The sequence below is a fragment of the Odocoileus virginianus genome, chromosome 6 (genome assembly GCF_023699985.2).
Source record: "Odocoileus virginianus isolate 20LAN1187 ecotype Illinois chromosome 6, Ovbor_1.2, whole genome shotgun sequence".
Classification (NCBI taxonomy): domain Eukaryota; kingdom Metazoa; phylum Chordata; class Mammalia; order Artiodactyla; family Cervidae; genus Odocoileus; species Odocoileus virginianus.
This window is the reverse complement of record NC_069679.1, coordinates 58,497,115-58,511,312: the sequence shown is the minus strand read 5'-3', so window position 1 is coordinate 58,511,312 and position 14,198 is coordinate 58,497,115. Positions and strand designations below refer to the sequence as shown.

At 33.8% G+C, this 14,198-nt stretch overlaps 1 protein-coding gene across 9 annotated transcripts in view; it reads right to left on the bottom strand.

Moving 5' to 3' along the window:
* The window catches only part of KIAA0586 (KIAA0586 ortholog), a 119,981-nt gene that overhangs the window by 61,395 nt on the left and 44,388 nt on the right, over positions 1-14,198 (bottom strand). For all 9 annotated transcript variants that reach the window (XR_011488325.1, XM_070469412.1, XM_070469404.1 and 6 more), the window contains 5 exons: positions 13,304-13,497; positions 11,854-11,972; positions 5,885-6,084; positions 1,178-1,337; positions 535-754 (listed from right to left, as the gene is read on the bottom strand). Coding sequence is in view for 8 of the 9 variants with exons in the window: in XM_070469412.1 (XP_070325513.1) it covers positions 535-754; positions 1,178-1,337; positions 5,885-6,084; positions 11,854-11,972; positions 13,304-13,497 (893 nt within the window). In the remaining variant the exon portion in view is untranslated. The remainder of the gene's footprint in view (positions 1-534; positions 755-1,177; positions 1,338-5,884; positions 6,085-11,853; positions 11,973-13,303; positions 13,498-14,198) is intronic.

Sequence of the window (14,198 nt, the reverse complement as noted above, 5' to 3'; positions counted from 1 at the left end):
AAAAAAAGATTAAAAAATACTGTCTCCTTTAGACATATTTTATATTAACATATAATTAATTATAATTAACCAACAAGATCTATTTTTCCAAAATCATCTTCATGTTTTACTTTCTTGATTAGAATTTTCAAGATGGTCCTGATCATCTTGAAAGTTCTACACCCTAAAATAAAGCTTATAGGGGGATACATGGTAACATAAAACTTAACTGATCATAGTAAATGAAGAGTCACATTGGGGAAAAGTCATATTCTATTTTATTAACAATATTATAGATATCTTCATTTTAATGTTTTCCCCCAAAATTAATCTGATTCCCCGTCAAATTTAACCTGTTTCCCCAAAAATTTAGTTTAAAAAAAAAGAGAACTGAAGGAATCAATAAATTTGGTAAAAACTTGAAACTTCTTCCTATTATAAATTAGCTCATGAATTATAAACTTCTATTTATCATTTCTGATGTTTTCAATAGGTCATCTAAGTCAACTTAAGGTAAAATGTATAGTTGCTAAAGGTGAATATATTATCATTTACATGGCTCTTGGGTGAAGCTCTTCTTGAAGAGAGTTGGGATTCTCTTCTGCCAGTGGCAGGTCTCCATCACTCCATGGCTTGGGAAGCTCTGGGCTTGACACCTTCAATTTATCAACTGAAGTCTCTGACAAAGTTGGGGTAAGAGCTGCTGCGGGGGGAGGTGTGGTCGTTGGGGTGACTGCTGGGGTATTAACAAGTGTGATGGCAGGCATATCATTTCCTAAAGGTTGTTTTAAAAAGAAAGAAAGAGTCAATTAGAAGTCCACGGGAAGGCAAGATATGTTGTTTCAGATAGCTTTTAACATTTTGGCATACAAATAATGGCAACAATAATTAATAATAATAATTAAGGCCCTTAATGAGAAAATTCCCAAATTAGTTTAGTAAAGTACAAAAAAATAACCTTGAAAAGACTTCAGTTTCAACATTACCATGAACTCAAAACAATCTAAATATGTCTACCAGATCATATACTTTAAAAAGTGGAAACCAAATCCTCAGTTTCCCTTCCAGCAAAAGTGATTTCCTAAAACTTAATCAGCAACAGCTATGTGTATACTAATCTACAAAGACTAATACAACAAACCATACAAGCAACATAGTTGCAAAAATTAAAACTGAGTTATAGAAATAAAGTTTTTACCTTCTTCAGCCAATATTTCTTTCATGGGAATAGCTACATCGTGATCTGAAACACAGGGAGAAGAATCTGGAGTTTTTACCAACACGTGCTCCTTAGGAGGTGATGAAGGCGAAGGAGGAGGAGTTGGCTGTGGGGTAGCCAAGGGGGTGCACACTCTTGCCTAAAATAAAACAAGGTAAGTAGTGCTTATAATTCCCAAATAAGGGCAATTCGAAAAATAAAATGATCTCATTCAGAGTTACATAAAATTTAAATGGATGGGGGGTGAAAAATGGAGTCCTCTATATTCTAGCTATTTGTTTCAGGACTAGCCTGAGGAAGCCTCAGACAACTGAAACAGCTCTACCTCAGAATTAGGCTCCCAAGAAATCTAATGCCCCCTTATCTAACACAGAGAGGAAAACAGCTGAAGATCAAACCCATACACAAGCTAGGTAAACCAAACAACAGAAAGAAAGCATTTTAACTAATTAATAAGATATCAAAAATCAGCCTTTTGGTACAAAAGAACAGAGCTTATGAAAAGCAATGGAAGGATAAGAAGAATTAGTGGGGAATAAAATGAAGACAATGTAGAGATGAAAAGTATTAAAGAAGGGAAAAGCAAAAACTTTAAAATCAATTTGTTAAATAGGTAAATCAAATAATTCAAAATCCAAAAAGATGATAGTGAAAATTAAGTCTCCTTTTCTATCCATGTCCTATCTAACTAGTTCCCATCCACAGAATTATCAGATACAATCGTCATTTTTTTATATCTAGAATTTTTAAATTTTTTATATAATTTTTATAGGTCATACTAGGTTTACAGTTATTACAAAATATTGGCTATATTTTCACTTTAAAAAATTTAATTAAAATGTAGGTGATTTACAATGTTGTGTTAGTTTTAGGTGTACAGAAAAGTGATTCAAATTTTTTTGCATTATAAAAAACCTTTTTCAGATTCTTTTCCATTATAGGTTATTGCAAGATACTGAATAAAGCTTTTCATGCTATATAATAGGTCCTTGTTTATCTGTTTTATATATAGTAGCTTATATCTGCTAATCTGAAACTCCTAATTTACCCTTCTCTACCTTTCCTCTTTGGTAACCGTAAGTTTGTTTTCTATATTTGTAAGCCCTCTAAGTTCATTTGCATCATCTTTTTAGATTGCACATATAAATCACATCATAGGATATTTGTCTTTCTCTTTCTGAATTACTTTACTCAGAATGAGAATCTCTAGGTCCATCCATGTTGCTGGAAATGGCAACTTTGTTCGTTTTTATGCCTGAATGCCTAAATAGTATTCCATTGTACATATAAATCACATGTTTATTCATTCATCTATTGACAGACACTTAGGTTGTTCCCATAGCTTCGCAATTATAAATAATATTGCTGTGAATACTGGGGTGCATGTATCTTTTCAAATTAGTGTTATTGGTTTTTTTTGTATACCCAAAAGTGAAACTGCTGGGTCATATGGTAGTTCTATTTTTAGCTTTTTGAGACTTCAGTCATTTCATGTTGTTGTTGTTTAGTCACTCACTTATGTCTGACTCTGACCCCATGAACTGGGCTCCTCCAGGCTCCTCTGTTCATGGGATTATTGGAGTGGCTTGCTGTTTTCTTCTCCAGGGGATCTTTCCAAACCAGGGATTAAACCTGTGTCTCCACGCCTCCTGTACTGAAGGCAGATTCTTTACCACTGAGCCACCAAGGAAGCCCAAGTCATTTCATATATGTACATGTAGAATAAATTCTCAGAGGTGGGACTGCTTGATTAAAGGGCTAACAGAATTCTTAATTTGAATACATACTGCCAAATTTCCTTTTAAAGAGTGTCATTTTACACTAACACCAGAAGGTATGAGAATTTATGCTTCCCAAAGGTTTGCTGAACAATGGCATTAATCAGACTTTGAGTTTTTCCAATCTGATTCGTAAAAATGAAATTTCAATGATTTATGATTTTTTTTCCTTACTATCAGTGATACTGACCACCTTTTGCTATGAATATGGGTCATTTGTATTTCCTTTTGCTTTGTGAACTGTCTAGACATGGCTTTTCTCTATTTTTCTACTTGTCTTTTCCCTTTCTAAAACATACTTTTATAGTGGGGTGATTGGTCTTCATTCTGTATTTTGAGTTGCAAATTGATTATAATTTAAAAATCATGAAGCATATTAAAAATTCTATCACATTGGAATTCCCTGGCTGTCCACTGGTTAGAACTTGGTACTTTCACTGCTGGGGCCCAGATTTGATTCCTGGTTGAGGAACTAAGATCCCACAAGCCACGTGATGCAGAAAAAAGAAAAAAATTCCATAGCACTGCTTAATATTTTGCATATTCTTAGCTTTTTTTTTAAGTGAAAGAAATACACTATATGTTTTATTCTTCTTAACTGCATAAGCCAATAGCCTAAGACTGCTGTTTTCAAATATAACGCTACTGACTCTTCATCATGAGAAATTTAAAGATATTCTACTAGTCATGGTAATGGGTAATAATTATAAACAATTAGTTATTGAGTATTTACCAAGTTCCAGGCACTAGGTTAGTTCTTTCATACATCATTTCATTGAATCTTCCACAAAATCTTGTATTATGGCTCAACAAGATACAGTATCATAAAGATGTCAATTCTTCCCAAATTAAACCGACCAAAACTGAATTAATTCTCACAAAAATCCCAACAAAATATTTTATAGTACTTGAAAACTAATTTAAAATATTTATCAAAGATTAAAAGGCCAAAAAAGTCATGACAATTCTTAAGATAAGGAACAATATGCCAATGGGAGATGAGAACTTGGTCTCTTTAATATTCAGAAAGCAGATTTTGGTAAAGCTGTCATTATTTAAACTCTAAAATTTTATCTCTAGTATAAAGTAGATCTCAAACTAAAGTAACAGAACTGAGGGTTCAATTTCAAATCTTCCCAGCTCCGAAGTTCATGCTCTTAACAATTACATATATTTCCCATTTATGCTGATTTTTCTATGTTTTTCATTAAATTACCCTTGTAAAAATATATGCAATATATGGGCAGAAGACAAAGTTAATTAGTATGGACAGAATCATAACCCTGGCAACATCTGTACTACATACATTACTGAGGAGTTAATAAATAAAGCATGGAACAAAACCATGTATCAAATCTCTGGCACACTAATAACACTATACCAATTATCTGACATGAATTTCCATAAAATTCAAAGATGTAACTTTATGTTTATACTTTAAATGAGTCAGTTTAAATGTTTCACCAATATAAAATGATGTCTTTATTATCTACAGGATCAGAATTGACTATGAAGTTTTAAAGAGTTGGTAATACAGAGTACATTCTGGTTTTGCAAAATTTCTTTTTTTTTTTTTTTTGGTTTTAAAAAATTTTTTATATAATTCTTAAAGGTTACAGTCCATTTACAGTTATTACAAAATACGGGCTATATTCCCTGTGCTGTACAATACATCCTTTTATTAATTTTTAAATTTTTAATGAAAGGATTATCTTACAATATTGTGATGGTTTCTGCCATACATTAAGACGAGTTGGCCATAGGTATACAAGTGTCCCCTCCCTCAGAAACCTCCCTCCCCTCTCCTTCCCTGTCCCACCCCTGTAGGTTGGCACAGAGCACCAGCTTTGAGAGTCTTGGTCACACAGCAAATTCCCACTGGCGATCTATTTTAAACCCAGTAGTTTGTACCTCCCACTCTCCTACATGGATACTACCTCTCCTCTCCGCCCAGTGGGAGTGGTTTTGTGTAATTCCATGTTGCTATAATAGATTAGAACTCTATTTAACATAGAAAGGTTCATTAAACAATAACAGAAATGCTTAAAATATATTCTTTTTCTTTTTTTTTTAATATTTTCTTTAAAAGATTAAAAATATCAGTTTATGTAAGAACCAAAAGTAATGCATGTGATTATTAGATATATCTTGAATTTAAAAAGAAAAAAGCTATAAAGATACTTTTGGAACAACTGGAGGAATTCAAATATGGACTTTATATTATATAGTATTAACATTTGTGTTAAACTGGGGGGGGGCATAATAATGGTATTTTGGATATGTAATAAAGAATCTTATTCTTAGGACATACTGCTGATGCTTTTAGAAGTAAAATATCATGACATCTACAACTGTCAAATGACTTTTAAAGAATATATAGGGACATCTTTGGTGGTCCAGTGGTTAAGAATTCACCTTCCAAGGGGACAAACGTTCAATAACTTGGTTGAGGACCTAAGATCCCACATGCTGCGGGGCAACTAAGCCTGTGCACCACAACTAGAGAGCCAGCACACTGTAACTATTGAGTCTATGGGCTCTAGAGCCTGTGCTCCACAACAAGAGAAGTGCATGTGTTACAATGAAGACCCAATGCAGCCAAAAAAAAAATATATATATATATAATACACAACATATAAAGACAAAGAAAAGGTGTCAAAATGTTATCACTTGGTAAGTGTAGATAAAGTATACACAGGTGTTCACTGTATTATACTTTCTAAGATTTTAGAGTTTTTAAAATAAAATACTAGGGCAATTTTTATTGTAATCATAGCTACAATAAACCAATCTCCACCACAAACTATGATCTTATGACCCAATTTAAAATCTGTCCATTTTACTGTTCTTTAACAAAAGTATTAAAAATAGCCCAGGACTTCAAGTCATGAAAAAGAGCCACACCTACCGGCAAGTATGTTTCACTTGTTGAAACATCCCCAGAAACACCTGTAACAGTGGGACCTGGCTTCTTTGCTTCTCTGTCACCGAGCATGACAGCAATGGTCTCAGCAAGAGCTTCATTCACAAAATGCCTGATCATGTCTGAATTCACAGGAACCCCAGCATCGACAAAAAGCTGGAGGGCACCACTGCTTGTTCCTTCCACTAAAAAATGAAAGAATTTTAGAATAAGTGTGGAAGAAACATGCTTGCATTCTAAGTCTTAATTCTTATAATTTTAGAGATGTGAACACATGTGTATGAGATGGTATAACAAGGAATTAAATGAAAATACAAAATCTACTTACTATGCAAGACAACAAGATGGAAACTCACATAATTAACATTGTCTCTAAAGAAACTAAACAGGGGAAGAAAACATTCAAATGAAAACTTACTTATATGGCCTCTTCCCCAACACTATAAAATTTAGTGATTAAAAAGGATTTGTAGCCACTTTAAAGGTTTTTATCTGAAAAAAATCCACATTTCCAAGAGAAAGGGATCAGGAAACCCTGTGATAGATCCTGACAAAACACAAGGACTACAGGGAGATATTTAAAGAAATGGCAGCTTCTTCACAAAAATGAAGACAAACCTTACTTCCTTCTAGTTTCAGATACATCCATTACTAACACTATAGATAATCCTCCTCAAACTTTTAACATGATGTCAGCAACTCTATAGGTATATTAATTTTCCAAATGGATTGTAATTCTCACTTGTATGAATATAGGATGTCAGTAAAATGTCCTAAAGAGACTTTATTAGGCTTAAAGTGACATATCTCTAAAGCTCTGTGTGGAAAACATGTAAATAGTGATCAATACAACTTGATGGAAATAATGACCTCTCAAAGAGTACTCCTTAATTAGTACAACTATGGCAGCATTACTCAGAATTCCCTAAAATGTAGGTACAGATATCTTGGGATCACTTGTTGAGAGGTAAATAATAACAATTTACTCTGGAGCTACCACAGCAAAGGCTACCATAATCCCAAGCCTAAATTCAAAAATATATGTCAATGTGTCTCCTTTTTAGTTCCTGTAATTCACTGTTTCGACATGATCAAAAATCAGAACATCTCTAAAACCTAAAAGCTCTACTCAAGTATAGGAAAACAAAAGCGAACATACATGTTTTTAAAGAAAACACAACAGAATCTAAATACCCTCTATATTAGACCATCTTTCCTTAAGGTGACAAAGCCTGAATTAGTTCACTGAAACCACCACCTGACCCATATGATGGACTGTGAAGACAGTCTGACTTTACAGACAAGCAAAGGCTCAGAGAACTTAGCACCACCAAACCAGCTCTTCAACAAATGCTAAAGGATCTTCTCTAGACAGGAAACACAGAAAAGGTTTACAAACTTGAACCCAAAACAACAAAATAAATGGCAATGGAATCATACTTATCAATAGTTACCTTAAATGTAAATGGGTTGAATGCCACAACCAAAAGACAAAGACTGGCTGAATGGATACAAAAACAAGACCCCTATATATGCTGTCTACAAGAGACCCACCTTAAAACAAGGGACACATACAGACTGAAAGTGAAGGGCTGGAAAACGATATTTCATGCAAATGGAGACTAAAAGAAAGCAGGAGTCACAATACTCATATCAGATAAAATAGACTTTTAAATTAAGGACGTGAAAAGAGATAAAGAAGGACACTACATAATGATCAAAGAATCAATCCAAGAAGAAGATATAACAATTATAAATATATATGTACTCAACATAGGAGCACTGCAATATGTAAGGCAAATGCTAACAAGCATGAAAGGGGAAATTAACAGTAACACAATAATAGTGGGAGACTTTAATCCCCATTCACACCTATGGATAAATCAACTAAACAGAAAATTAGCAAGGAAACACAAACTTTAAATGATACAATGGACCAGTTAGACTTAACTGGTATCTATAGGACATTTTACCCCAAAACAATCAATTTCACCTTTTTCTCAAGTGCACATGGAACCTTCTCTAGGATAGAGCACATCCTGGGCCATAAATCTAGCCTTGGTAAATTCAAAAGAACTGAAATCATTTCAAGTATCTTTTCTGATCACAATGCAAAAAGATTAGATGTCAACTACAGGAAAAAAACTGTTAAAAATACAAACATATGGAGGCTAAACAACACGCTTCTAATTAACCACCAAACCACAGAAGAAATTTTAAAAAATCAAAATATGCAGAGAAACAAATGAAAATGAAAACACAACAACCCAAAAACTTATGGGATTCAGTAAAAGCAGTGCTAAGGGTAAGGTTCACAGTAATACAAGCTTACCTCAAGAAACAAGCGAAAAATCAAATAAATAACCTAACTCTACACCTAAAGCAACTAGAAAAAGAAGAAATGAAGAACCCCAGAGTTAGTAGAAGGAAAGTAATCATAAAAATTAGGGCAGAAATAAATGAAAAAGAAACAAAGGAGACCATAGCAAAAATCGACAAAGCTAAAAGCTGGTTCTTTGAGAAGATAAATAAAATAGACAAACCATTAGCCAGCCTCATCAAAAAAAAAGGGGGGGAGAAGAATCAAATCAACAAAATTAGAAATGAAAATGGAGAAATCACAATGGACAACACAAAAATACAAATGATCATAAGAGACTACTATCAGCAACTATATGCCAATAAAATGGACAACTTGGAAGAAATGGACAAATTCTTAGAAAAGTATAACTTTCCAAAACTGAACCAGGAAGAAATAGAATATCTTAACAGACCCATCATTAGCATGGAAATCGAAACTGTAATCAGAAATCTCAAGCCCAGGACCAGATAGCTACACAGCTGAGTTCTACCAAAAATTTAAAGAAGAGCTAACACCTATCCTATTTAAACTCTTCCAGAAAATTGCAGAGGAAGGTAAACTTCCAAACTCATTCTATGAAGCCATCATCACTCTAATACCAAAACCAGACAAAGATGCCACAAAAAAAGAAAACTACAGGCCAATATCACTGATGAACATAGATGCAAAAATCCTTAACAAAATTCTAGCAAACAGAACCCAACAACATATTAAAAAGATCATACATCATGACCAAGTGGGCTTTATCCCAGGAATGCAAGGATTCTTCAATACTCACAAATAAATCAATGTGATACACCACATTAACAAACTGAAAGATAAAAACCATATGATTATCTCAATAGATGCAGAGAAAGCCTCTGACAAAATCCAACATCCACTTATGATAAAAACCCTCCAGAAAGCAGAGAGAGAAGAAACATACCTCAACATAATAAAAGCCATATATGATAAACCCACAGCAAACATTATTCTTAGTGATGAAAAATTGAAAGCATTTACCCTAAAGTCAGGAACAAGACAAGGGTGCCCATTCTCACCACTACTATTCAACATAGTTTTGCAAGTTTTAGCCACAGCCCAGAGCAGGAAAAGAAATAAAAGGAATCCAGGTTGGAAAAAAAGAAGTAAAACTCTCACTGTTTGCAGATGACATGATCCTCTACATAGAAAACCCTAAAGACTCCACCAGAAAATTACTAAGCTAATCAATGAATATAGTAAAGTTGCAGGACATAAAATTAACACACAGAAATCCCTTGCATTCCTATACACTAACAATGAGAAAACAGAAAGAGAAATTAAGGAAACAATTGAATTCACCATTGCAACGAAAAGAATAAAATACTTAGGAATAAATCTACCTAAAGAAACAAAAGACCTATATATAGAAAAATATAAAAAACTGATGAAAGAAACAAAGATGACACAAATAGATGGAGAAATATATTATACTCATGGATCAAAAGAATCAATATAGTGAAAATGAGCATATTACCCAAAGCAATCTATAGATTCAATGCAATCCCTATCAAGCTACCAATGGTATTTTTCACAGAATTAGAACAAATAATTTCACAATTTGTATGGAAATACAAAAAACCTCAAATAGCCAAAGCAATCTTCAGAAAGAATGGAACTGGAGGAATCAACCTGCCTGACTTCAGACTATACTACAAAGCTACAGTCATCAAGACAGTATGGTACTGGCACAAAGACAGAAATATAGATCCATGGAACAAAATAGAAAGCCCAGAGATAAATTCACACACCTATGGACACCTTATCTTTGACAAAGGAGGCAAGAATATACAATGGAGAAAATACAATCTTTTTTAACAAGTGCTGCTGGGGAAACTGGTCAACCACTTGTAAAAGAAAAAAACTAGAACATTTTCTAAGACCATACACAAAAATAAACTCAAAATGGATTAAAGATCTAAATGTAAGACCAGAAACTATAAAACTCCTAGAGGAAAACAGGCAAAACACTCTCTGATATAAATCACAACTGGATCCTCTATGAACCAACTCCCAGAGTAATGGAAATAAAAGCAAAAATAAACAAATCGGACCTACTTAAACTTAAAAGCTTTTGCACAATGAAGGAAACTATAAGCAAGGTGAAAAGAAAGCCTTCAGAATGGGAGAAAATAATAGCAAACGAAGCAACTGACAAAGAATTAATCTCAAAAATATACAAGAAGCTCCTGCAGCTCAATTCCAGAAAAATAAACAACCCAATCAAAAAAGAGGCCAAAGAACTAAACAGTCATTTCTCCAAAGAAGACATACAGATGGCTAACAAACACATGAAAAGATGCTCAACATCACTCATTATCAGAGAAATGCAAATCAAAACCACAATGAGGTACCATCTCATACCGGTCATAATGGCTGCCATCAAAAAGTCTACAAACAATAAATGCTGGAGAGGGTGCAGAGAAAAGGGAACCCTCTTATACTGTTGGTGGGAATGCAAACTAGTACAGTCATGATGGAGAACAGTGTGGAGATTCCTTATAAAACTGGAACTAGAACTGCCATACAACCCAGCAATCCCACTGTTGGGCATACACACCGAGGAAACCAGAACTGAAAGAGACACGTGTACCCCAATGCTCATCACAGCACTGTTTACAATAGCCAGGACATGGAAGCAACCAAGATGCCCATCAGGAGACGAATGGATAAGAAAGCTGTGGCACATATACACAATGGAATATTACTCAGCCATTAAAAAGAATGCATTTCAATCAGTTCTAATGAGGTGGATGAAACTGGAGCCTATTAATCAGAGTGAAGTAAGTCAGAATACAGTATATTAATACATATATATGGAATTTAGAAAGATGGTGACAATGACCCTATATGAGCGACAGCAAAAGAGACACAAATGTAAAGAACAGACCTTTGGACTCTGTGGGAAAAATCGAGGGTGGGATGATTTGAGAGAACAGCATTGAAACATGTATGTTATCATATGTGAAACAGATCGCCAGTCCAGGTTTGATGCATGAGACAGGGTGCTCAGGCCTGGAGCACTGGGATGACTCTGAGGAATGGGATGGAGAGGGAGGTGGGAGGGGGGTTCAGGATGGGGAAGACACGTACACCATGGCTGATTCATGTCAATGTATGGCAAAAACCACTATAATACTATAAAGTAATTAGCCTCCAATTAAAATAAATAAATTAATTTTAAGAAAAGTTAGGCTCTAAATGAGAAAAAACCTTATTTATAAGTAATTTAAAAACTAGTGAGTGAGACAGATATACAAACCAATCATAATACAATTTGATAGTTACTATAACAAAGATACACATACACAACGTGCTACAGGAAATAACAGAGATTTAGGGGTAAGGGGACAGAGGCTGGTAGAATAATCTGAACGCTACAGTACGGAATAAGAAGGTAAGGGAGAAATAACTTCCTCTACAGAGAACTGAGAAGTCATACTGAAAAGAAGAGGACTTTTACCTTTTGTCAACTAAGGACTACGTGATTTCTAGAATATATAAACTTGCAGTGACCTGAAGGTTTTGTCTTTTAATAACAAAAAAAGCTAAAAGATTTCACTTTACTTGCCAATGTCAGAAGTCACTGGCTCACTGGCTTCACTGACTGAGACACTGGTGTTAGCGGTGGCCTGCTGCTGGATTGGAAGGAGCCCAGAGATCATTCTTGACATTATTTCTTGTTCCACCCTGAGGGAAAAAAGTTAAGGATTCCTAAATTTAGTTTAAATACACAAATGGTTAGAAATATCACCCTTAAAAATAACTGGTACCCACAGACACAAAAATTTACACGTGAAAGTAGTCATCCTGAAAGCTGAACCTGGAAAAGAAGACAAAACTCAACAATATCTTCAAGCAAAACACATCAAATCTCTGTGTTAAAGATAGTTTATGAAATTAAAATCTTTCTGATCAGTCTAATGAAAAGTTTAAAAGAACTCATAAATTCAAAATAAGGTTAGGTCAATGACTACCTGCCATATCATGCACCTAAAATGTTGGGTTCCCTACTCTGAAAGCACATATAAAACCCCAACAAGATCAAAGCTAGAAAAGATCAGCTGCACTCTTTTCAAAGAAGTAAATATATATACTGCGACACAGGTAGGTTTCCTCTTAAAAGGGAAAAAATTTATTTTCAAGGTCATTTTTAGGAAGGGAAAGTAGGAGAGGAAAAGGAAAGGAAACACAATGGGAGACTGCTTCTGTACATTTCTTTAGAGAAGCTAACAGGCTTCTTAACTATTATTATTGTTATGCAAGTAACAATGTTCATGGTAGAAAAATCAGAGAAAACATAAATGCTAAAAAAAAAAAAAAAAAGAGACAGCTCACTCACAATCTCAGATTCAGAAATAAACAAAGTTAATTAACAATTTGGTATTATTTTTCACTATTTTTCCCAGGCACATTCATTTTTGAGTGAACTCTTCTAAACTATGGTTGCATCCCTGGTATCCTCCTTCATTTATGCACCAGTATGTTATTAATATCTTTCTATATCATTAAATATCCGTTTAAACCCAATCTTGCTAACTCTATTAATAGTCAGTTGTATAGTTTATTCCGTAACTTCTTTAAGGCTTCTCACAGGTAAAAATAGGTATTTTTTATAGATTTTGTAAGTTTATATACATAATAAAACAATGCCTTATTTGCAGTAAGCACTACAATACAAATGATAAGTATTCTATGGCCTATTGGTAGAATTATTTCCTTAGGATAAATTTCTGGAAATGAACCACTGGATTAAAGAATGTGAACATTTTTAATGCTTTTGTCACTCAACAATAGCCTCTTTTGCCATAACAGACAGTCTAAGTACAAATATTCAAGAACAGAAATAATATCTCCAACAGTTAAACCGTCAGCATCACATTAGTGTCCAGTGACTAGTACAGCAAAGAAAAAATTTAATAAACAAAAAGAGACAAGGAAGATATTCAACCAAAACTTAACACATTTTACTTATACTTGCTACTACAATTCTGTTCACCCCAATAACACTAAAAACTCACCACTGAATTAAGCTATTTTCCAATGTTTCTTTTCTCTGAATTACTTTATCCAGAATATCAGTAGTGGGCTGAAAAGTAGAAGCAACTGGCGGAAATGGAGGGCCATTATATTTTGTAGAAACAGCTTTAACACTTCTATTAAATTCCAGAATTGGTTCAGAGTATTCTGAAAGTTCATCACATTTTTCTTCTTCCTGGTAATGATTAAAAAAAGAACTATTATATTCAAGTAACTGTTCAACACTTACTGAATGACAAATATAGGTAGGGGGAACTTAAGTAGGTGAATTAACCAACACTTCTAAATTAATATCATTTTCTAATTTGGTGGTATCACATTATTTATAATACACATTTGTCATATAAATCACATTAAAGAAACTCTAATTATACAATTATTTTGTCTTTTAAAACCTGATATTCATTTTAAATAGTCAAAAACAAACTAGAGAACTTGGTTATTCCTGTATAAAACAATACTAACATTTCCCCCTATATATTTATTAATTTATAATCATAGTAAAATTGATACTTCCAAATATTGCTGTTACTCTTATGGAACATATAGTGGAGGACAAAGGAACCTGATGTGCTATGAGACCGATGGGGTCTCAAAGAGTCGGATATGACTTAGCAAGCAAACAGCAAAAATGCAGCTAGGTTATCATACACATTAACTGTGCCATCACATCATGATCCAGTGTCATTTCCGGAATTTATAAACTTTCTATTATGAAAAATATACATGTTTATACACATTAAAGCTAAAAAAAAAGCACTATATATAAATTACAAGAATCTCACCTACCTGTTCCCCAACTTTAAAATTACAAACTCATAACCAGCTCTATCTCATCTAATACTTTCCCCATCTACTTTCCCTTTCACATATCTT